The 24491-nt window shown below is 32.2% G+C and overlaps 12 protein-coding genes across 12 annotated transcripts; 7 read left to right on the top strand and 5 right to left on the bottom strand. All coding sequences in view use genetic code 12, as the record gives it.

Moving 5' to 3' along the window:
• The first annotated feature begins 129 nt into the window (after positions 1–129).
• On the top strand, positions 130–2894 carry DFJ63DRAFT_144342 (RNA-binding RNA processing protein). Its single transcript, XM_064903491.1, has one exon. The coding sequence runs from the start codon at positions 270–272 to the stop codon at positions 2418–2420; it is 2151 nt and encodes a 716-aa protein (XP_064761497.1). The 5' UTR covers positions 130–269; the 3' UTR covers positions 2421–2894.
• DFJ63DRAFT_287499 (aspartate--tRNA ligase) lies at positions 2506–4602 on the bottom strand (the record flags this gene model as incomplete). The annotated part of the gene is made up of 1 exon (XM_064905071.1): positions 2506–4602. The coding sequence occupies one exon, from the start codon at positions 4600–4602 to the stop codon at positions 2506–2508; it is 2097 nt and encodes a 698-aa protein (XP_064761498.1).
• A 1198-nt stretch (positions 4603–5800) lies between these two features.
• On the top strand, positions 5801–7246 carry DFJ63DRAFT_313293 (nucleotide-diphospho-sugar transferase; the record flags this gene model as incomplete). The annotated part of the gene is made up of 1 exon (XM_064906141.1): positions 5801–7246. The coding sequence occupies one exon, from the start codon at positions 5801–5803 to the stop codon at positions 7244–7246; it is 1446 nt and encodes a 481-aa protein (XP_064761499.1).
• A 201-nt stretch (positions 7247–7447) lies between these two features.
• On the top strand, positions 7448–9170 carry DFJ63DRAFT_146072 (glycolipid 2-alpha-mannosyltransferase). Its single transcript, XM_064903521.1, has one exon. The coding sequence runs from the start codon at positions 7650–7652 to the stop codon at positions 9135–9137; it is 1488 nt and encodes a 495-aa protein (XP_064761500.1). The 5' UTR covers positions 7448–7649; the 3' UTR covers positions 9138–9170.
• On the bottom strand, positions 9171–10281 carry DFJ63DRAFT_144521 (uncharacterized protein). Its single transcript, XM_064903511.1, has one exon. The coding sequence runs from the start codon at positions 10105–10107 to the stop codon at positions 9205–9207; it is 903 nt and encodes a 300-aa protein (XP_064761501.1). The 5' UTR covers positions 10108–10281; the 3' UTR covers positions 9171–9204.
• On the top strand, positions 10282–11456 carry RPP1 (RNA-binding RNA processing protein). Its single transcript, XM_064903522.1, has one exon. The coding sequence runs from the start codon at positions 10457–10459 to the stop codon at positions 11393–11395; it is 939 nt and encodes a 312-aa protein (XP_064761502.1). The 5' UTR covers positions 10282–10456; the 3' UTR covers positions 11396–11456.
• On the bottom strand, positions 11437–12703 carry ELA1 (elongin A). The gene has a single exon (XM_064903492.1). It carries the CDS (start codon positions 12470–12472, stop codon positions 11519–11521), a length of 954 nt encoding a protein of 317 aa, XP_064761503.1. The 5' UTR covers positions 12473–12703; the 3' UTR covers positions 11437–11518.
• A 231-nt stretch (positions 12704–12934) lies between these two features.
• Positions 12935–14158, top strand: DFJ63DRAFT_313298 (uncharacterized protein; the record flags this gene model as incomplete). Its single annotated transcript, XM_064906142.1, has 1 exon — positions 12935–14158. One exon carries the CDS (start codon positions 12935–12937, stop codon positions 14156–14158), a length of 1224 nt encoding a protein of 407 aa, XP_064761504.1.
• Positions 14159–14369: 211 nt separating this feature from the next.
• PDR16 (phosphatidylinositol transporter) lies at positions 14370–15747 on the top strand. The gene has a single exon (XM_064903493.1). It carries the CDS (start codon positions 14581–14583, stop codon positions 15649–15651), a length of 1071 nt encoding a protein of 356 aa, XP_064761505.1. The 5' UTR covers positions 14370–14580; the 3' UTR covers positions 15652–15747.
• A 96-nt stretch (positions 15748–15843) lies between these two features.
• DFJ63DRAFT_335496 (exosome non-catalytic core subunit) lies at positions 15844–16767 on the bottom strand (the record flags this gene model as incomplete). Its single annotated transcript, XM_064908216.1, has 1 exon — positions 15844–16767. One exon carries the CDS (start codon positions 16765–16767, stop codon positions 15844–15846), a length of 924 nt encoding a protein of 307 aa, XP_064761506.1.
• A 183-nt stretch (positions 16768–16950) lies between these two features.
• On the top strand, positions 16951–17190 carry DFJ63DRAFT_335497 (uncharacterized protein; the record flags this gene model as incomplete). Its single annotated transcript, XM_064908217.1, has 2 exons — positions 16951–17026; positions 17087–17190. The coding sequence occupies 2 exons, from the start codon at positions 16951–16953 to the stop codon at positions 17188–17190; spliced, it is 180 nt and encodes a 59-aa protein (XP_064761507.1).
• Positions 17191–21488: 4298 nt separating this feature from the next.
• Positions 21489–23277, bottom strand: DFJ63DRAFT_147813 (uncharacterized protein). Its single transcript, XM_064903527.1, has 3 exons — positions 22578–23277; positions 21855–21917; positions 21489–21809 (listed from the first exon to the last, which is right to left on the bottom strand). Exons 1-3 carry the CDS (start codon positions 23143–23145, stop codon positions 21739–21741), a joined length of 702 nt encoding a protein of 233 aa, XP_064761508.1. The 5' UTR covers positions 23146–23277; the 3' UTR covers positions 21489–21738.
• Positions 23278–24491: the final 1214 nt, after the last annotated feature.

Genomic DNA, 24491 nt, shown 5'->3' on the forward strand with positions numbered 1-24491 from the left:
TATGTTACGATGTTATTTTGAAGTTTTTGAAGTTTGTAGAGGGATAAAACAGATTTAGTGGTCTTACTATACTATATGGAGGCTATTTTCGGCATATGAATGAGTATAACCTGTTCTATTGCAAATTTGGAAATTTCTCCGTATAAATCATTCACGTGACACAACCCCTGCATATAAACTCATCTTGAAAATTAAATATTTAAAATATTTATTTAAGTTGATATTTACATACTAAATAAGATATAAACCAATAATTGATAATTCAAACAATGGCAGTCAAAGAGAAAAAGGTCAGAGGAAGAAGAGCTCAAAAGAAAGAAACTTCTTCTAATGATATAGAAGGTGAAGTTTTCAAAGTCTCCAATGGTGATGGTAGAGATGAGGATGAAGAAGATCAAGAAAATGGTAAATCAAATGATTCAACTATGAAATCAACTTTCTTTGGATTAGTTGATTCTAATGAATTAGATTATTTCAAACAAGCTGAATCCACTTTAAATATAAATGCGTTTGAAAGTGACGAAGAAAGAATTGGTTTTATCAGATCAGTGCTTGAAGAAGCTAAGGGAAAGGAATTAAAATTAGTTACCAATCAAATCTGTTCAAAATTAATGGAGAGATTAATCTTATCATCTAACGATAAACAAGTGAAGAGAATGTTTAATCTGTTTTTAACTCATTTCGTCGCATTGGCTCATCATAAATATTCATCTCATGTATTGGAAACCTTATTTGTGAGAGCAGCAGCTTTAATTGAAAAAGAGTTGATTCAAGATGATCAGTTTAAGAATGAGGAAGATGAAGAAGAAGAGGAAGATGATGATGACGAACAAATACAATCCACCATGGAAGAATTATTCATTAAAATGATAAATGAATTCAAACCACATTTTTCAGCTATGATAGATCATCAATATTCATCCCATACCTTAAGATTAATTATATTGATTGTATCAGGTAAAGAATTGCCATCAACCACCACATCAAATTCAACTTTAAGATCTAAGAAATCCAAGATTGCTCGTAAAATGATTGAAATCAAAGATAATGATGATTTCAATAAATCATTTCAAGTCCCACCATCTTTCAAATCTGAGTTAAGATCAATTTGTCAACAAGTTAGATATAATCAAGACACTAGAAAGATGAGAGAGTTTGCCGCTCATAAAGTTGCCTCCCCTGTATTACAATTATTAATTCAAGTTGAAGGTATCGTTGATAAAGAAAGAGAAGTATGGCATTTATTATTCAATAAAGAAAATGCTGATAAAGATCCTCAAGAAGAAGCATTTATGGAATATTTGTTAAGTGAATCTGTCGGATCTCATTTCTTAGAAGCAGTGGTTAAGAATGATGGGGTTAGATTGAAATATATTGAAAGATTATACAAATTATACATGAAGGATAGAATCCTTAAATTGGTTAATAGATCTACTTCAGGAGCTTATATTATTCAAGCCTTATTATTCAAATTAAAGCCAGTTGAAGTGGAACATATTCTTGATATAATCATCCCTGAATTATCCAATTTAATCAATAATAACTTAGATTTAGGAATTAAAATCATTGAAGCATCTAAATCAAGATCTGGTTATAGAAAAGATGAAATTATTGAACAATTATTCTTAAAATTCGCTCCAAATTACAACATCCAAGATCCACAAATGAATACCAGTAGTGAATTCTTAGAAAATACTTTACAATTGGCTTCATCCACCTTAGGTAATACCAAGGATGATTGGCCAACAGCCGAAGAAAGAAGAAGATCATTATTCGTTCAAAAATTAATGGAATACGATTATAAATTCATAATATGTGTATGGTATAATTTCTTTGCCTTATCTGTTGAAAGATTTATTCAAATGTGTTTCCATGGTGTATTTAATCACATCATTGAAAAATCATTAGTGGTTGAAAAGGATGAACCAAAACCAATTTTAATCCTTAGAAAAAGACTAATGAATTTATTCCAAAATGAGATTGTTAAATTAAGTTGTAATTCATATGGATCTCATATTGTGGATAAATTATGGGATTTCACCATCTTTTTACCAATATATAAAGATAAAATTGCTACTGAATTATTTAAAAATTCCAAAGTGGTTAAAGAAAGTACTTATGGTAGATTAGTATGGAAAAATTGGTCGATGGAATTATTTGCCAGAAAGAAGTATGATTGGAAAACATTAATTAAACAACAAGAACAAGAATTTATTGGGGAAGATGGTGAAAGAGTTAAGAAACCAATCGAATTAAAATTAGAGAAATTGGCTCAAGAAAAGAAATATAAGGAAGAACAAGCTCAAAGAGAAGCTAATCAAGCATATTATAAATCTTCCGGTCATGGTAAACATGCTTTAGATGATCAAGAAGAATCTTCATTTGAAAAGAAACAAAAACTTAGAGGTCGTAGAAGATAGATAAAATAGTAAGTAAAAATATGTACATTAAAATAATATAATCTAGTAACTTTTTTGTATTTACAGGAAAAGGTGAACATGATGATTAAGAATCATCACTGTCAATGGTATTTATATGATATAATTGTAAAACATCTTTTGCAACTTCAGTTGGACTATCAACCATAGGATCTATACCAGATTGATTCTTAGGGAATGCAATAACATCTCTTAAATTAGTAGTACCAGCTAATATCGCCACTAAACGATCAAACCCTAAGGCCAAACCGGCATGAGGAGGACATCCCATACTTAAAGCTTTTAAAAGATGACCGAATTTTTGGTCATAATTATTGATATTTAAGATTTGTTTAAAGATATAAGTTTGTAATGCTGGATCATGAACTCTTCGAGAACCACCACCTACTTCACAACCATTCATGACGAGATCATAATGTTCTCCTCTAACTTTTATAGGGTCCGACAGTAATAAATCGTAATCTTCCATATTTGGCATGGTGAAAGGATGATGAGTCGATTCAAATTGATGGAAATCATAGACGGGATAGTCTGGATCAGACGAGTATACCTCCACTGGATTAAAAAGAGGGAAATCAACAACCCAACTTCCCACGAAAATATCATTAGGTGATAATTGATTATCTTCAATGGTATTTGTAGATGGATTGAATAATTTTCGTTTTTCATAATCGGGGAAGTTTTCAATCACCAATTGTCGAACTTTACCTAATGGAGTTGGATTTTCATAAGGTACATCAGCACGATTTGAAAATGCAATCACATCTCCTACTTTCAAATTCAATAATTGATTTAATGAAGATGGATCGAAGGTGGTTGTTGGATGTAAGATTCCAGCATCGATGAATTTCTGAAACCAATGTAATCTATCATGATCTGTTTTAATGGATATTGTATATGGAATACGTTTGGTATAATTAAGTTTATCAGTTATGACATGAGGGATTTTATATTTATGTTGTTGATCGGCGAAATTTGGAAGGATTAAACATTCTATCACTGGGAAACCAGATTTAGATGAAGTGAAATATGAAGATAAGTTTATAAATTTATGAGTATATCTTAAATCAGGTTTATCAATCCCATAATTCAGTAAACAATCGATATATTTGATTTTATTAAATTGAAGTTGATCTTGGGGTTCACCTTTAAATTGAATCTTTTCAAGACAATCATTTTCATGATTTATTTTAAAAGTTGATTTTGGAGTTAATTTATTAACCACATTATGAATCAAATCTTCCACCACCAACCCAACTTGATTACTATTATTTATATAACTCATTTCCAAATCTACTTGAGTAAATTCCGGTTGTCTATCTTGTCTTAAATCTTCATCTCTGAAACATTTTGCAAGTTGGAAATAACGAGTGAATCCAGAACTCATAAGGATTTGTTTATATTGTTGAGGAGATTGAGGTAAAGCATAGAATTTCTTTGGTTGTAATCTAGTAGGAATTAAGAATTCTCTTGCTCCTTCTGGAGTTGATTTAAAAAGGAGGGGAGTTTCAATTTCAATGAATTCATGATTATCAATCAAGATATTACGAATCATTTGAGAGATTTTACTTCTTAATCGAAGTAATGATTGGAATTTAGATGTTCTTAATGTTAAATATCTGAATTGAGGAGGAATCAATTGAGGATTTTCATGTTTTAATTTATCTAATCTTGAAGCATCTAAATTTGAAGAATTCAAAATTTGATAATTTTGAATCAATAATTCAATTTGTTGAGGTTGATCAGGTGTCTTTTGTTGTTTTAATTTGATGATACCAGTTACACTGATTGAATCTTCAATGGTAGTATTTTTCATTAAAGTTAATAAATGATCATTAACAGTTTCATGATTCATTAAAAGTTGAATCAAATCACCATTTTTATCTCTTAATTCAGCAAAAGAAAGTGAAGATCTTATTCGTGGTTTACGATTGATATGACCATTCAAGGTGATTTCAGATTCATTGGTTAAGATATGATTTAGATTAGTATATAATTGATTAATAGTATGAGTTGCCAAAGGGAAATTAAATTTTGCAATAGTTAATGATTTATGAGGTAATGATATTGAAGTTGAGGTTGAATTAGATCTAAAGAATGATGATATATGATGATGGATAGGTCGAATGGGATAAGACCTACTGTTTAAACAATGGCGTATCATTCCTAGCTCTTTTGCAATGACAGTCAAAGATTGAATTGGTCGGTGATTGTCAAATTAACCTGCAAAACACCCTATTAAAAATCCACCATGATTTTTCAGTGAACTTTTTTTTTTTTTGATTCTTATGAGACAATGTCGTTACAGGTTTTGACCGGATTATCTTTCTTTTATAAGTGGTGTTACTTTTTGTAAAATGTCGCATTAATATTAACATTCTCTAATCTAAAACTAATCTCAGATTGTAACTGAGGCATATAATCAACATGACGTAATAGAGGAAGATTATAATGGTTATTCACTTACAAAACAAAAAAAGCCTTGGTGCCTAATTCATTCAACCTCTTAGGACCAAATCAAATTAATTCCTTGTAAAAGAGTTACAATCACTAACAAATGTTTTGGAATGGTCTTGGCTAATTAAACGGTATAAAACGGTTAATCGAATTAAAAAAATAAAATTCTAAATACGTAAATGTTAAGACAAAAATAAATCGATAAAAATCAGACACAGACAGACAGACACGAATTAAGAAAAAACAGAATTTAAAAAAAAAAATAAAAAAAATAAAAAAAAAAATTATTTTGATGAACCCTGCAGGAAATGAAAATATTCGCTTTCTCCCATACAAATAGCTTTCTACAACCCACATTCTTTAGATTGTGTAAATGTGTAATTCGGGCAATTTAAACTTCATATCGCTCCCCAATGATAAATCGAAGGGGTCACAGTTGTATTCTTTATCTTATGCAATTGATTGGAATATGAAGATCTATAAATATCAACATGGATTGGTTATTATTGTAACCGTTTTTTGTTTAAAATTAAATCTATTCCCGTTTTCTTGTTACATATGAGAGAGAGGTATAATGCACATAGAAATAAATATCAGTAATTTTTTGTCTGTTTTTTTTTCTTTGAATTTCATTTAATCTTTTTTTTTTTTGGATGTTTGCTTTCGCCAATGTGACATCTACACATTATAATTAATATTTATAACACTTGTTCTTCCTTTTATTCAATTTTATCCTCTATACGAATATATCAATGTCATATTGAAAAAGCCAATTCCAATTCCAATTCCTTTTCATTTTATTTTTTGTTTATAGATCCTGTTCCTCTTTTTTGACTATCTTTTTGTTATCATTATCATTATCGCACTGCATCGGTGAAATCATTTATTAAAAACTATTTCATATCATGAAAGGATTAATTCCTGATTCTATTATAAAACATAATAATGGTAATACTTCAAAATTAAATGTCGGAGTCATATTTAATCGAAAATTCAGACGATTTCTATTAATGACTATTCCAACATTGATATTGTTTTCATTCATTATTTTACATATTACTAAAGATGAATCAGAAACTTATTCAGATCATATTCAACAAAATATTAATTATGTAAGTGATAATTATAATCAACAAGATCAAATGTTTAATATCACTCAATTAAAAGAATATGCTCTTAATATAAAAGGATATTATTTAGCTCCAGGAAATGTTCAATTTAAATATATAAATCCAAAGAATAAAATAGGTAATCCTGATGAAATTTTAAAAAAACATGAAGATCTTTATAATTGGGTATTAACTCAAGAAATAAATGAACCAAAAGATGTTGATTTAACCAATTTAAGACCAAAACATACTAAATATGAAAGAGCAAATGCAACCATTATAACTTTAGTAAGAAATAGTGAATTAGGTGATATTTCTCGTACTATGGAATCATTCGAAGATAAATTTAATAAAAAATTCAATTATCCTTATACTTTCATTAATGATGAACCATTCAGTGATGAATTTAAAATCGCAGTTAAAAAATTAACCAATGCTCCCACTTATTTTGCGGTAATTCCTCAATCATTATGGAAAAAACCATCTCATATTGATCCTGATTTAGAAAAGGAAGGCATAAATGCTTTGTTGGAAGATGAAGTGGCATATGCTGATATGGAATCATATCATAATATGTGTCGATTTTATCTGGGGAATTTCTATAATCTTCCCGAATTACAAAAATTTAAATATTATTGGAGAATTGAACCAAGTGTTCAATTTTATACTAATATCGATTATGATGTATTTAAATATATGCAAAAATCAGAAAAAGTTTATGGTTTTGTGGTTAATTCTTATGATAGTGCTGAATCAGTTAAATCTTTATGGCCTGAAACGTTAAAATTCCTTAATATGGAAGATAATTATAAATATGTTAATCCTAATGGGGCATTCCAATGGTTATTAAATGATATTCAATATCCAACCAAGAATGCCGTGGCAGGGGGTTATTCAACTTGTCATTTCTGGTCAAATTTCGAAATTGCTGATATGGATTTTTATAGAGATGATGCTTATAATGAATGGTTTAAATATCTTGATTCAACTGGTAAATTCTATTATGAAAGATGGGGTGATGCTCCAGTTCATTCTGTTGGAGTAGGATTATTTGCTGATAAATCAAAAGTTCATTGGTTTAGAGATATTGGTTATTATCATAATCCATTCTATAATTGTCCAAATACTCCTTCCAAACGTGGATGTGAAACAGCAACATTCACAAATGCGATTTTAAATTCTGAAAATTGTATGGCAAGTTGGATTGATTATGGTATTGATGATTTAGCTGCTATTTATTAAACAGTAAATTATGTATTAAAAGAGAGACAGAGAGATCTTATATCTTTTTGTATAAACATATGTATATATATATATGAAACAGTTTAGCCTTGTCATTATCACCACTTGTACATTCTCCTTTCATCAGTCATTATCATTGACTCTACAATAGAGGCTAAATTGCACATTGTTGCCTTGTTTAAGCATAGTGAACACACTGAAGACGCGGTAGAGACCTCTTTTTTTTTTGTTGTTGATTTTTTTTTCCGTTGACAGATATTTCATTTCATTAATTTAGGGATTTGATCTTACCACTATTTAAAGGCGTAGTATCACATCATCGTTGTTTTATATACATCTAGTCTATTCTCACCTATTCTATTATTCATACTCACTTATATCATCAATATCAACAACAACAACCATGACTATGAGAAATGTCTTCAATAGGAGGTTTCGACGCATAACTGTCATTATCATTTCAGGAACCATATTCCTTTTTATAATAGTGATTCTATTCGCTAGTAGAAAGCCCTTATCATCCCAAGATTCAGATTTAACCATGGGGTTCAAATCATTTGCTGATAATTTCGACTTCAGCTACTTAAAGAATCTTAAACCTATATCTGATTCAACTCCTCAACCACCTCCACAATCATTATTAGAATCAGAATCAGGTACAGGTACAAAAGGAATTACAGAAGAAGAAGAAGAAGACACGTATGAAACAAAGGGATATCAAATCAAACGTCAAGATGTTAAATTCAAATACATAAACCCTAATGGTAAAAAAGGAACCAAACAAGAAGTTCAAGCTCAACATGATGAACTTTATAATAAAGTTCTCACTAAAGAAATTCATGAACCAAAAGATTTCAATATAGAATCCATTCGTCCTCCTTCCCCTGATATGTTATCAAAGTATAAACATGCTAATGCCACCATAGTTGCTTTAGTTAGAAATCATGAATTCGGTGCCATTGGTAGAACCATTCGAAAATTTGAAAAATCATTCAATGAGAAATTTAATTATCCATATACTTTAATTAATGATGTACCATTCAGTGATAAATTTAAAGATCGTATTCAAGCATTCACTAAATCCCCCGTTGAATTCGTTACTATTCCAGAAGAATTATGGTCGAAACCTGATTCAATTGATGTTGAAAAACAAACGACGGAAATGAATATTATGGCGGAACATAATGTCGCTTATGCTAAAATGGAATCATATCATAATATGTGTCGATTCTATCTGGGGAATATGTTTAATTTACCCGAATTACAGAAATATAAATATTATTGGAGAATTGAACCTCATGTTGAATTTTATACTCTGATAAATTATGATATATTTAAGTATTTGGAAGGTACTAAAAAAGTTTATGGTTTTACTATCAGTTTATATGATATTTCAGAGACTGTCAAGACTTTATGGACAGAAACTTTAAAATTCTTAAATACAGGTGATAATTATAAATATATTAATAAGAATGGAGCTTTCCAATGGTTATTAAGTGATACACAATTACCTGAAAATAATCAAATAGCAGGTGGTTATTCAACTTGTCATTTCTGGTCAAATTTCGAAATTGTCGATATGGATTTCTTAAGATCAGAAGCATATACCGCATGGTTTAATCATCTTGATTCTACTGGTAAGTTCTATTATGAAAGATGGGGTGATGCTCCAGTTCATTCTATGGGTTTAGCTTTATTTGCTGATAAATCTAAAGTTCATTGGTTTAGAGATGTGGGTTATTTCCATGATCCTTATTATAATTGTCCAAAGACAAGTCATACTCGTGGTTGTGAACCAGGTCAATTTTCTAAATGGGATCATTTAAATGATCAAAATTGTATGGCTAGTTGGATAGATTATTCCATTGATGATTTAGATGCCATTTATTAAACAATTTTATTCTTATTATTCTTATCATTATGCATACATTCATTTATTCTAATAGACTTTATCTATCCTATATAGTTCCTTTAACTAAATATAAAATATCACCATTTTTAAATGCTTGTAACGTCTTTAAATTGTTCTTAACCACAATAGGTTCATCTTGAGATTCATTCAATTTGAATATATTCAATTTTTCATTAATGTCAACTGTGGAATTATTAATATTTGGAATATGTAATTCATTAGCTATTGAATCAAGAGCTCTACCAACTACCCAATTTTTCGATACAAATATCGGTTTTCTTTCTTTCTCAATCTTAATGTTTTTGAATTGTTGATCTTCTTCATCAGAAGTATTGTTCTTACTGTGATTCAAGAATAAACACCAAATGTATATTCTATCACTAATCGGTATTTTTGAATCACCCTTTGCTGATTTTTTAAGTAATGATATATCCGCAATCTTAGCACTAGCACTTTTACTTGATTTTGATTTTAATAGACTTGATTTACTTCGTTGTAATTGTAAAAATCGTTGTAATTTCTTAAATGCATTGGGAGTAGTTTTCGCCACATCTCCAACTCTAAATTGAGTTTGAGCACTTGCGGCTGCTTTTTCAAATATCGAAGTTGGTTTATTTCCCGAGGTAGCTAAAGCAGCATCTATTTGACGTTTATGAGCTTCACGATCGGGGAATAATGTCTTTGAACTAGGTAAATTACTTGGAGGACTTGGACTTCTTGAATATTGATTATTAAATTTATCTAATCCTTTACATTTATGAATTTCGACATTTCTATGATCTGAACAAAATATCTCATTACAGAATTCACATTGAAAGGGTAAGAAATCAAGTTGAGAACAGAATGAACAGTTCTTACCTAAGTTCATTATCCCTAATTCTCCATCATCAGGCTTCTTAGATTTATCAATGAATAAATTACTAATATTATTTATAGTAGCCCCTGACATTGTGGAGTTGTTGTAGCTGTTGTGATGGTTGGATGGATGGATGGTTGGTTGGTAAAGTAGTTGATATGTCTCTATATATGTGCCAACCTGTTTGTTTAAATAGTAAATGACACACAGTGGTGGCGGTGGCAAATAAATAAACAGTATAGAATATTCTGGTTAGAAAATGTTCTTGATACTCACACTCTTAGATGATTCTCTTTTTTATCTTTTGTCTCTTTCCTAATTAGGTCAGTGCGGCTTACTCATACAATTTCTCAAAAATATCATCACGAAAAATTTCTGTTACCTAAAATATCAAACACAGAGTATATTTGTTAGGTAAATAGATCCCAAACTTTATGAAGAAATGTTATATGATTTGAATGTTCCATGGCCTGTGAATGATTATCATACCAAACCTACTGATGTGGAACTTTATACTTTAAAAAACACCATTGTCACCTTACATACCTTAGGATATGATCATATAGCGATAAATTTTCAAATTACAGAATCAGTGAAAATACCGTTAAATCAAACTCATTTAATAAATCCGATAGATATAGCTTCCTTACAGAAATCGCTTTCGCCTCAATTCCCGCTGATAAAATTATTCAGTCGATTAACTATTGTCATCTATGATCCTGCTAAATTACAAGGATTAGCCAAATTACAAGCTCAATTCGATATATTAGCCATTCAACCATTAACAGAAAAGGCCTTACAATTAAGTACTACTAATCTTGATATTGATTTGATTTCGTTTAATTTGGGAGCGAAATTGCCGTTTTATTTAAAACATAAGACGATTGGAAGTGCGGTTGATAAAGGAATTAAATTTGAAATATGTTATAATAATCTTATATCTGGATCCATAGGATATGCTAATTCTCCAACTAATCCGATTGATAATATTCAATTCATTAAAAAGAATTTCATTTATAATGTATTACAATTGGTAAGATCATCAAGATCTAAAGGGTTGATTATATCAAGTGGAGCTACCTTACCTTTACAAACTAGAAATAGTGAAGATATTTTAAATTTATTACGAACATTTGGATTAGATCAAAGTAGATCTAAGAGTTGTGTGACTATAAATCCCGAAAGAGTATTGGTGAATGGAAGATTAAGAATCAAATCATTCAAACAGACCATTGTGATGGATAATAATGAGATCTCTTCAAATTCAATCATTGATAATGATAAAGAAGATCCCAAAAAGAAAACTGATTCAAATGGTTATAAAAAGAGATTGGATAGTACTTCAAGTGGTAGATTATTAAAAAAGCAAAGAAAAAGGTAACAAAATGAACCGTATGTAAGTTATAGATTCTTGTAAATATAAAAATTTGTATATTAGTAATACTATAAATATCATTATCATTAGGTGTTTATACATAATCGTACATAACAAAACATTGTCTCTCTAGCTGAATATAGATGATTTGACCGCTTTAACTCTGGCAGTAGGTACAGTCTCTTCTGTTGATGGTTTAGGTTTTGGTTTAGGTTTAATTACAGCCGGCTGTAATCTATTTTTATTCCTTGACATTAAGAAAATCGATGGTTCTGATTTTCGTTTCCTTATCATTAGTGGACTTGGTGATCTATTAATAGGATTAGCTAGAGGTGGTGGTGAATTGCTTGTCGAGACCAGCATAGGTTCAGGTATAACTTCGCTGATTGGATTAGTATTGAAACTGGTTGGAGCATGTCGATGAAGGATTCTTGAAGGATGAGGAGGAGGAGGAGATGCTCGATCTTTAAATGCATCAAATGCAGAATATGGTTTTAAATGTTGTTTAGGAAAGATCAAATGTCGATTCTTTAAATCTTTTCGTGCTTTCCCCAAGATTGTATTTGCTTTCGGGAGAGTGGTTTGTCTTGTACTTGAATGATATTGAGGTCTTCGTCTTATAGTTGGATCCTTTAATAATTCCTTTGCAACTATAATTTTATTAACTTGTTTTTCCTTTTCTAATTTCTTCGTGATTTTCCTTAATCTATCGGTTGAATCCTTTTGAAACATTTCTCGTTCTTTAGTATATCGATAATATAATGCTTTATAAGGCATAGATGAACCTTGAGATTGGATAGGATCTAAATTATTGGGCCTTGTAGGGAAATCTTTTTCAATCAAACCTTGCCATAATTTATCGGAATGAATAGTTATATGAGGAGATTGAGTTTCAATCTGATTAAGTTGTTTCGAATTCATACGACTTAGCACCGATTCTAGTAAATGATATGGTGTGGTACCAATATCTTGAATATAATTAATATTGGCAGCAATGGTTTGAGTCGCTATTGATACTAAAGATTGTATGGTCTTCCTTCTCCAATGAGATGAAGAGTAATCATTTTCCCCCATATTTTTCATATTCCTCTTCAGTCTATCTATGTATCTCAATCGATCGATACTATATCTTCTATGATGTTGTCTTTGGTTACTGATTCTTATGGTTGAATGATTTTTGGCAATTATAAAATTAAAATAAATTTCTGTAAATATTTTCTTTTTGTGATGATTGATTATTTTGGTATGCTCACTGAAATTATCTTAACTATACAAAACCCAATATATAGTTGCAAAAATACTTCAAATTGAGTAATAATAATGATATTTTATTCTTGTCTGATATTACTTTGTTATCTCATTGGATGACTACTTTCAATATGATATCTTGGAATTACCTACTTTTATTCCCTCAAGATATTATGTTATGCTAATTCCAAATCTAAACTTCTAACTTAAAACGATGATTTCCCTTATCCTGTTAAATTTTAAATTATCTTTATCTCTTCTTTTACAAACATATCATATTCATTCATCAGCTTCAAGATGCAATTGACTGATTTACCTCCTGAAGTATTGAAACTTGTCCTTGATAATTTATCAGGTTTAGATATCGTTACTCTTAGAAGTTTTGGGTATGCCAATTGTTGGAGTGTTCAGACTGCTCTTCAACTTATCAAACCTCGTCCTTTGATAATCATTGATGATCATACTGATTATCTTGGTTTAAAAAGAATTGATCCAGCAACAAGATATGAAGCCTTGGTATATATTAATTCCTCTATTACCAAATGGAATGATTATTACACTTCGCTTAAATGTATTGAACATAATTTACAATTCATGGATCATCGATTTTTAAAAGATATTTCTTTACATTTCAAATTAGGAGTTAATGATTATGGTGATACTATGATTAAAGTATTATCTAATTTAATGACTATGAATATTAAAAAAATGAAATTAAAACTTGTGATTGTTAAATTAGTGGGTAAAAAATATGATGAAATGATTAATCCTGATGTGCTTTCATTATTATCCCATTTCAATTGGCATTCAATTAAAATTATTACTAATAAAGCTGAACGAGAATCATTTAATCATGATTTAGACAGACGTCTTTCGTTGCCAATTTATTGGATTAGAAATTCATTTTCATTAAAGGAATTATACTTAGGTGAAAAGGTATTCTTAGAGGGGAAACTTTCTACTATAACATTACCCAATTTAACATCACTTGGATTTGAATGTAGTCATCTTCAAGATCGAATTTCATTTAATTCATTTTTAAATGATCATGCTAAACAATTAGAAAGTTTATCATTACGTAAATATGATTTCTCTCATGATTTTTTAATTCAGAACTTTGAAAATTTAAACCACATTGAATTTTCCGGTTATCAAACTGATACTTGTGTGACTATTGATGATAAAAGATTTCTCGTTTCAAAATTATCAAAAATAACAGTTCATGGGAAATATCCTTCATTCACAGATTTAGTAATTAGTGAAGGACATATCATAGAACAAAACTTAGAACTTGAAGTAAATCATAATGGTGATACTTCTATTTTACCTATCATTGCCCAACAATTGAATTCAGTTAAAATAACTTTTATTGAATCTGGACCTTATGATACCGTTAAACCTGCTTTAGAACCATTCCAAGAAGAAATCCAAAGAGAAGTAAGACAAGTTACACTTTACAGTAGAATATTGAAATTTGTAACTTGTGGATTCTTTCTCTACTGGTTTTCCCGTAAACGATAAATACTACATACTTTATATATAACTAAATGCAATATAATTTTTGCAACCTTTCTATCTATACCTTAGGATATATGTGACACCGGAAATAAATCGCAGTTTACGGCAGGAAGGGAAGGGAAAAAGAATTCGGTCTTAAAGAATTTGTCCCGAACGGGATAAACAAAAAAGTTTTTGATGAATCACCAAAATTGATCAAATTACATAAATAAAAATTATCAACAGCTGTTCGTTAAAGTTAAAGTGATAGTTTAGGGAAAGGACCAGTTCTGTTCATATAATATCAGTTATTCCATTGCCAAGGGTATTGCCAAGGTATTTCATTATCAATCTATCAATCATTGTGTCATCATCTTATCTTTTTTAGCGTGTGACTACAGTTATTATCATCATATATATACTTATTCATTTGCAGTCGTATTCTAATGTTTAGTAAGCTAAAAGGTAAAGTGGAGAGTCCATCTAATTCATCTTCAACTTCGATCGATGAAAAAGCAACTTTGGTAGATGATAAAGTTTATACTCCCTTTGAAAAACCTTCAAAGGATTCAAAATTATTACCTGAACCAAGTTTATCTGATGATCAAAAGGCAAAATATCAACATGTATTAAGTCATTTTCAAAATGAAGACCTTACCATTGCTATTAGTGAAGATAATCATAAACATAAAGATAAATCATTATATAAACCTTTAACTATTGATGAAAAATCATGGTTAACCAGAGAATGTTTCTTAAGATATTTACGAGCTACAAAATGGAATGAAATTGATGCTATAGATAGAATTGAATTAACTTTAGCTTGGAGAAGAGAATTCGAAATCGATAAGTTTTATGATAAAGATAATGGTGTAAATGGAGATTTAGTATCAGTTGAAAATGAAACTGGTAAAGAAGTTATCTTAGGATTTGATAATGATTCAAGACCTTGTCTTTATTTAAAACCAGGAAGACAAAACACAAAGACAAGTCAAAGACAAGTTCAACATTTAGTTTATATGTTAGAACGAGTTATTGATTATATGCCAAGTGGTCAAGATTCGTTAGCTTTATTAATTGATTTTAAAGCTCATCCTATAGGTACTCAAGGTGGTAAGATTCCTCCTGTTGGAACAGGTAGACAAGTATTACATATTTTACAAACTCATTACCCAGAACGTCTTGGTAAAGCTCTTTTAACGAATATTCCATGGTTAGGTTGGACATTTCTTAAAATCATTCATCCTTTTATTGATCCATTAACTAGAGAAAAATTAGTTTTCGATCAACCATTTGTAAATTATGTTCCAAGTGATCAATTAGATAAAGATTTCAATGGTGATGTTAATTTCGAATATGATCATGATAAATATTGGAAACCAATGATTGAAATTAGTCAAAAGAATAAACAACGTTATTTTGAAAGATTTGAAAAATTTGGATCCCAAATTGGTTTAAGTGAAGTCGATTTAAGAGGTGAAAAAGATGAATTGATTTATCCTGTGGGTCAAATTTAGTTAACCTAGACATCATCATATCATCCGTCATTCATTCATTTAATTTTTTTTTTGTATTTTTAGTTATAGATTATAGCATTTCATCATGTATTAGTTAGATAGTCTCATTACATACAACTAGACTATTGTCTATTTTAAAGTTGTTCTATAAATAATATATTTTTAATATTCATATTTAGATACTTATACATTCTATGTAAATGGATTAGCACATTTTCTCTTTTCAATTATACCATTAGTTACATCAATCATATTTTGCCAATCTAATGGATACATTAAATTCCCACTACCATTTTCACTTTTAGCAAATATAACACCTAAATCATTACGTGCTGTAGTTAAATAATAATTGGATCCATCCCCTAATGATAAAATCATAGCCCTAACTATATCTCCTGGTTTATAACTTTCAATAACTTTAACTTTATCTCTTTCTGTTGATCTTATATCTTGAGATCTAATAATCCCTCTGAAATTCTCTCCAATATCTTGGAATTGAGCTCCTGTTAAAGTAGATTGACTAGAAGCAATAGTTTGATAATTTGATAAACTTGCAGATCCACCACTGGGGGTGACTGATACATGACTTAAATCTCCATTAACTCCTATTCCACCATCTTTTAATACATTATCCCCATTTTCAACGGTAAGAATCTCACAATAGATTTGTTTCAAGGTGATTTTGGTAACTTTCACCAACACGATATCATTTTCAGTAGGTAAATTGATTGAAATTGAATTGGAATCAACCAAATGCTTTAATTCTTGTTGATGATTCTTTTGAAAATTAATATATGAACTAGATTTGGGTATCACCACCACTAAATAAGTCTTAACTTTCTGTTGTTCTTCTTCTTCATCGTCTTTATCTTTTCCATCAGTTTCTTCTTCTGGTTTGGTGGATTGAATTTCATTCACATATACTTTCCCTAAGATACTGGCTGTTATGACTGAGACGACTTTAGATTGATCTGCAATTTGTATTGGTGTAATGGTAGTTCCCTTTCCTGAGATATATTTTTCAATTACGTTGGATTCAGTTTGTAATTTATATGTTGGTGTGATATATTGACCCGGTATCACTACCTTCCCAGAATCACTCTGATCAAGTATCATGGTTTCTGAAATGTGTTGGATATAATTAGTTGTTGTTTAATATAATCTTCAGTTGTAGTTGTAAGCTTCAGATTTTTTTTTTTCAATCCTCATCACAGCGTTGATAATATTTTTTTTTTCACATCTATCGATATTGCAAAACAGGCCAATTAACCAACAAAACCAATAATAATAATAAGAACAATGTCCTATCCAGCATTTGTCGATGGCAAACCTCCAGTCATAACCTTGAGTGAATATGATGGCGCTGATTGGGCTGGTACTACCTGTATTGATTTCAGAAACAATCAATATGTGGTAGTCATAATGGAAACCCCAGAAAAAGTGGTTGCTATAATTAATGAAAGTGATAATGAAGTATTGGATAAGATCTTTAGAAGTGCTCATAATACTCATGCCCAACAGCAATCTCAAGCTAAATAAAGTTGATTTGAGTCTTGTGTATGAAAAGTCATTTCGACCAGTCGATCACACGTATCTACATAATATAACCAACTTTAAATAGTTCATTGTACACTACAGTAAATATCATAATATTTTATAATAAATATAACATATATTCATAAAGCATAATTCGTAAAGCAAACTTAAAACATTAAAAACAAAGAAAAAGAAAACAGAAAATAGAAAATAGAAAATATAGATATAATACAGAAAAGTAAGAAATAAGGAGAACTAAAAGATTAAAAACATGGACACCAAAATCATTGGTATCATTAACATTGATCTCTTAACTTTAACTTGATTAGAGGAGTTAAAGTATTCGACAGCAACATTTGGAGTTTGATAAGCAGAATTGACATCACTACTATTAGAGATACCTTCATTAACAGAAGTATCAACCATTGATTCAGTAGAGTTTATTTCTGCATTGGAGTTAGCTGAAGATTCGGCTTGTTCATTGGATGAACCAGCATTGTTTTCGAAACTTTTTTCAGCTTCGGAAGTATTTAATGCATTGATGGTTCTGGTTTCAGTTTCAGCAACATAATCAATCAAAGAATAAGATGGCTTTTCATTGGATTCTAAGTTATCCATATGATCACTTTCTAAGTAACTTTCATCAGTAACTTCAACACCATTCACAATAGTTATAGTTGGAGTATAAACACTAGTATAGTATACACCTTCAGCGTTTGAAGTAACAATTGTTTCTTCTGGACCCTTTGCAAAAGTAGCTTCGTCAGATTCTTCACATACAAATACTGTAGAGGTAATAAGAATCTTAACAGTAGTAGTAGTTGGTGCACCTGCTTCATCAGCAGTAACAAAAGTGCTGGTAGCTTCATACACAGTTTCACTTGGAACAAGCTTTTGACTTGTTGCAGCTTCTAAACCTTCTTCGTCGTTGATTGGAGTAACTTGGACTTTATCAACTTCAACTGCTGTAGTAACTTCTGGAGAAGTAACAACAGCTCCTGACTCAGTAGCTTGTTGTGCCTTGAAAGTTTCATCACTTTCTTCACATACAAATACTGTGGCAGTGACAATTCTTCTAACAGTGGTAGTAGTTGGTTGACCGGCAGCATCAGTAGTAACTACAGTACTAACAGTTTCATAAACAGTTTCGCTTGGAACAAGCTTTTGACTTGTTGTAGCTTCTAAATCTTCAAGTTCAGTTGTAGCAACATTAGCGTCATTTTCAGTTACCTCGGTTGTTTCTTCACAAACGAAAATAGTAGAAGTAACAAGAACGTTAACAGTACTAGTGGTTGTTTCACCTGCAGCATCAGTAGTAATTATAGTACTAACGGTTACATGAACTGTTTCACTAGCAACGACTGAACTTTTAACTACCTCATCCAAGTCCACAGCATCTTCTTTAATATCATTAGTTACATTTGGATCAACTGATGATAAAACCGAACTACTGGAAGATTCTTCACTAGCGTGATATTGAGTGGATTCAACAAGATATATTTCTGAACCAGATTCTTCCAATATAGATGTGTATGTATACCATTCACCATCAGAATTCTCAGGATCAACAATAACTTCAGTAAGGGTAGTTAACACTCCATCACTTGAAAGAGTAACAGTGGTGGTGTATTCCCAATCGGAATGAGCTTCACTTGAACTAGCAACTTGAGACTCAGGAACAGATGATCTGGAAACTGACAATTCGACAATAGAGGATTCATAAAAGGATGATTCAGCAACTTGAGTTTCACTAACAATAATTGATTCGACAGCAGAAGATTCGACAGTTGAAGATAAAGATGAAACGCTTGCACTATACACATCAGATGATGTAGTAACAGAGTCGGTTGGATTTATAATGTCAGCTTCAGTTTCAGGTTGAGGGAACTCTATTTCAAAATCATCTTCCTTGATCGAAAATATAGTAGTATAATCATCTGCAATGATTATACCTGTCTTGGTACTAACCATTCCTTCTGAATGTGTAGTGACAATTGTGGTAGTGAATGTAGTAGCTGAGCCACTAGATGATTGACTAGCTTCAGATTCAGAAACTGAGAATTCAGAAACTGATGATTCAGAAACTGATGATTCAGAAACTGAGGATTCAGAAACTGAGGATTCAGAAACTTGAGTTTCATAAACTGATGATTGATAAACTGAGGATTCAGAAACTTGAGTTTCATAAACTGATGATTGATAAACTGAGGATTCAGAGACTGAGGATTCAACGAATGATTCAGAAACTGAGGATTCAACGAATGATTCAGAAACTGAGGATTCAGAAACTGAGGATTCAGAAACTGAGGATTCAGAAACTTGAGTTTCATAAACTGATGATTGATAAACTGAGGATTCAGAAACTTGAGTTTCATAAACTGATGATTGATAAACTGAGGATTCAGAGACTGAGGATTCAACGAATGATTCAGAAACTGAGGATTCAACAACTGAGGATTCATAAACTGATGATTCAGAAACTGATGATTCAACAACTGAGGATTCATAAACTGATGATTCAGAAACTGAGGATTCAACAACTGAGGATTGATAAACTGAGGATTCAGAAACTGAAGATTGATAAACTGAGGATTCAGAAACTTGAGTTTCATAAACTGATGATTCAGAAACTGATGATTCAGAAACTGAGGATTCATAAACTGATGATTCAGAAACTGATGATTCAGAAACTGAGGATTCAGATTCAATATCTGTACTATATAACGAGGAAGTAGCAGAAGCACTAGGATATACAGCGTCAGTATCAGTATTGGTGTCAGCTTCAGTTTCAGGTTGAGGGAACTCTATTTCAAAATCATCTTCCTTGATCGAAAATATAGTAGTATAATCATCTGCAATGATGATACCTGTCTTGGTACTAACCATTCCTTCTGAATGTGTAGTGACAATTGTGGTAGTGAATGTAGTAGCTGAGCCACTAGATGATTGACTAGCTTCAGATTCAGAAACTGAGAATTCAGAAACTGAGGATTCAGAAACTGAGGATTCAGCAACTTGAGTTTCATAAACTTGAGTTTCATAAACTGATGATTGATAGGCTGATGATTCACTGTCAACAATTGATTCAATTTCAGCAGTTTCATCTCCATGAATAATAGATGTGTATGTATACCATTCACCATCAGAATTCTCAGGATCAACAATAACTTCAGTAAGGGTAGTTAACACTCCATCACTTGAAAGAGTAACAGTGGTGGTGTATTCCCAATCGGAATGAGCTTCACTTGAACTAGCAACTTGAGATTCAGAAACTGAGGATTTAGCGACTTGAGTTTCATAAACTGAGGATTCAGAAACTGATGATTGATAAGCTGAAGACTCAACAATTACGGACTCAGATACAATTTCTGAACCATATACGTCAGATGATATAGTAATAGAAACGGTTGGATATATAGTTTCAGTATCAGTTTCAGTTTCAGGTTGAGGGAACTCTATTTCAAAATCATCTTCTTTAATCGAGAAAATAGTAGTGTAGTCGTTTTGAATGATTATTCCTGTCTTGGTACTAACTATTCCTTCTTCATGGGTGGTAATAAATGTAGTTGTTATTGTAGTAGCTACGTTGGAGGTATATAAACTGTTGTAGTCTGTGGATATACTTCCTGGATTTTCAGTATGCGATGTTTCGTAGAGTGTATTTTCTGAACTGGACATAACATGCGAAGAACTACTCTCCACATCTGAACTTACCTCACTATCTGAATCCGAACCTACTGTTGGATAAAAAGATACCATCGATGAAGATTGACTATATTCTCCTGAACCCCATGGATAGTTTGGTGTTGTGGTAGTAGTATCTTGAGGAGTTTGATTAGTATTACCTGGACCCCAAGTATAATTTGGTGTTGTGGTAGTAGTACCTTGTGGAGTTTGGTTAGTGTTACCTGGACCACCTGGACCCCACGTATAATTTGGTGTTGTGGTAGTTACAGTTTCGGTTACAGTTACACTTGAACTGGTAGTAATATCTTCACCTTCTGATGATTGTTCATCATTTTCATTTATTACACTAGAGGTAGGTTCTTGGAGTGATTGATTAGTGTTACCTGGTGCACCTGGACCCCATGGATAATTTGGTGTTGCAGTAGTTGATGTTGTTCCTGTTGTAACTTCAGAATATTGTTCACTAATTTCACTATCTGGATCTGCTGATGGATGACCATCATTATCATTAATTGCGTTAGTGGTGGATTCTGGAGGAGTTTGATTAGTGTTACCTGGACCACCTGGACCCCACGTATAATTTGGTGTTGCAGTAGTTAATGTTGTATTGATATCATTTTCTGGATATTGTGATATTTGCTCCTCAAGTTCGCTAGTTACATCACCAGTGCTTGGATCTTCTGATTGTTGTTCATTATCTTCAATAGATGCACTAGCTGATGGTTCTTGAGAAGATTGATTGTCATCTCCTGGAAAGCCTGGACCTCCTGGTCCTCCTGGATAGTTTGGTGATTCTGTATTAGTTGGACCTCCTGGACTACCTGGACTGCCTGGACTGCCTGGATAATTTGGACCTCCTGGACCTCATGGACCTCCTGGATAGTTTGGTGATTCTGTGTTAGTTGGACCTCCTGGACCACCTGGACCACCTGGACCTGCTGGACCTCCTGGACCTGCTGGACCTCCTGGTCCTCCTGGACCTCCTGGACCTCCTGGACCTCCTGGACCTCCTGGACCTCCTGGACCTCCTGGACCTGCTGGACCTCCCGGATAATTTGGTGATTCTGTATTAGTTGGGCCTCCTGGTCTACCTGAACTACCTGGATAGTTTGGACCTGCTGGACCTCCTGGTCCTCCTGGACCTCCTGGACCTCCTGGACCTCCTGGACCTCCTGGACCTCCTGGACCTCCTGGACCTGCTGGACCTCCCGGATAATTTGGTGATTCTGTATTAGTTGGGCCTCCTGGTCTACCTGAACTACCTGGATAGTTTGGACCTCCTGGTCCTCCTGGTCCTCCTGGATAGTTTGGACCACCTGGATAATTGGGCGATTCTGTATTAGTTGGACCGCTTGGACCTCCTGGACCTCCTGGACCTCCTGGACCTCCTGGATAATTTGGTGAATCTGTATTAGTTGGACCTCCTGGACTACCTGGATAATTTGGACCTCCTGGACCTCATGGACCTCCTGGATAGTTTGGACCACTAGGATAATTTGGAGTTGCTACGGAAGTTTTACCACCTGGATACCCTGGATAATTAGGACCTCCTGGATATTTTGGATAAAGTTGAGTGGTACTAGTAGCTGGATAAAGTGGTGGTTGCTGGTTTCCTGGACCCCCTGGACCACCTGGATAATGAGGATTGACATTGGTTGAAGTTGTACTGGTAGTAGTTACAGGACCATGAGGTGGTTGTTGGTTTCCTGGACCACCTGGACCATGAGTAGAAGTTGTACTGGTAGTGGTTGCAGGACCATGAGGTGGTTGTTGATTTCCTGGACCACCTGGACCATGAGTAGAAGTTGTACTGGTAGTGGTTGCAGGACCATGTGGTGGTTGTTGATTTCCTGGACCACCTGGACCATGAGTAGAAGTTGTACTAGTAGTGGTTGCAGGACCATGAGGTGGTTGTTGATTTCCTGGACCATGAGTAGAAGTTGTACTAGTAGTGGTTGCAGGACCATGAGGTGGTTGTTGGTTTCCTGGACCACCTGGACCATGAGTAGAAGTTGTACTGGTAGTAGTTACAGGACCATGAGGTGGTTGTTGGTTTCCTGGTCCTCCTGGATACTGGTTAGATGTGGTAGTAGTTGGATATTGAATGTGCTTCTTTTCTAATTGAAACCCCTCTAATAAATGTTCAACATTCGAATAGATTATTTGTTCAATTTCTTGATAGGAAATATCTTCATTGATATTCTTATTAAGTATAGGAGCCGAATTGGCGTGCAATATTAGATATTGCAAAAGTATTGTGTAAATTAACATTTTAAAGTGTGATGGTTTTCAAAACTTTAATTCTACGAATAAATGTAGGCTATTAGAGTTTTACGAGTATATATATATAAATATTTGTAAGTAATAAATTCTATAGGTTTGTCCATAGAGGCAATGTAATTTTGCAATATACAACGGTGATGACATTATCAGGTGTTCAAAGATGTACGTAATTGAAGTTGAAATTTATTTAGAATTTTTTACTAAATGAACTAAACAAATCAAGTAAACGATCTGAACAAATATCTACGTGCATATGTAATCTATCGGACAAATTAACTATGCTTACAATTTAATTAAGGTTTCCTTCTCTACATCGCTAGTTAAATTAAAATTTTCTATTGCGTGTCACTTGTCACGTTTACGCACAAAATTTTGCAGCCCAGTGCATATAAAAAATATTATTTTTTCGGATAAACATAGTCAGTAAGCGCCATAGAAGATCTACCCTACCTGATATTCATAGCCTCTTCGTTAACGATGAACTATTGTTGTAAGATATGGGGATTTGATTGTTTTGACGTCTAACAGTGGAGCAATTGGAAATAATAAAAAAAAGGAAGAAAGTTATATCTGTTACGTACCAATCATTTGCTCATCCGAGAAAGTATTAAGAACTAAAATCATCACATAAGGGAAGCTACACTCGACCAACTCTTCCCAGTCATTGTTACAATAACAATATCAAAACTATTACGGATTATATAAGGGGAACATCGGTGAATGATGGAATCTCTCTCGCATGATGAAATACCTGTTATGTTTCTATGTACGGTCGGGGAAATCCACCACAAGGTTCTAAAAAACATTTGGAGTGCATATAACCCAAAATCTAAATTTGGTGAAATGGCGAAAGATTCCTCATTTTTAATCGATTTTTTTGGTTAGTTGGTAGTACATAATCAACCAGGTCGAATTATGTATTTCAATTATCCTCCATGTCTAGACATAGTGTCGAATAAACAGTGAAATCATATTGATATGACTGATAATTGACCAAATTTTTTTTTACAAATAAAAAAGTATTTCTATTAATAATCTATGCAATAATATGTTCAATGTACACTTAACCAGAGAATGTCACTATTTTAAACTTTATTTTTTGATTTTGGTCTCCCTTGTACATATTTGGCATATCCCGCATGGTAACAGACATTCCGTAACTAGAAAGCTTTTAGGAAAAATCGCAGATCTCTTTTTCAAACTAAGTAAGATGGGCAATGTTCCTTACACTTATGATCAGCTTGTATTGGTTTGTCTTCTACACAGCTAATGATTTGCTAAACGGGTATGGCAGCATTTAAGTTACGTTATAACTCTAGATGAACCTCAATGGT

This window comes from Scheffersomyces coipomensis (genome assembly GCF_036884675.1).
Source record: "Scheffersomyces coipomensis strain NRRL Y-17651 chromosome Unknown DFJ63scaffold_4, whole genome shotgun sequence".
NCBI classification, from domain to species: domain Eukaryota; kingdom Fungi; phylum Ascomycota; class Pichiomycetes; order Serinales; family Debaryomycetaceae; genus Scheffersomyces; species Scheffersomyces coipomensis.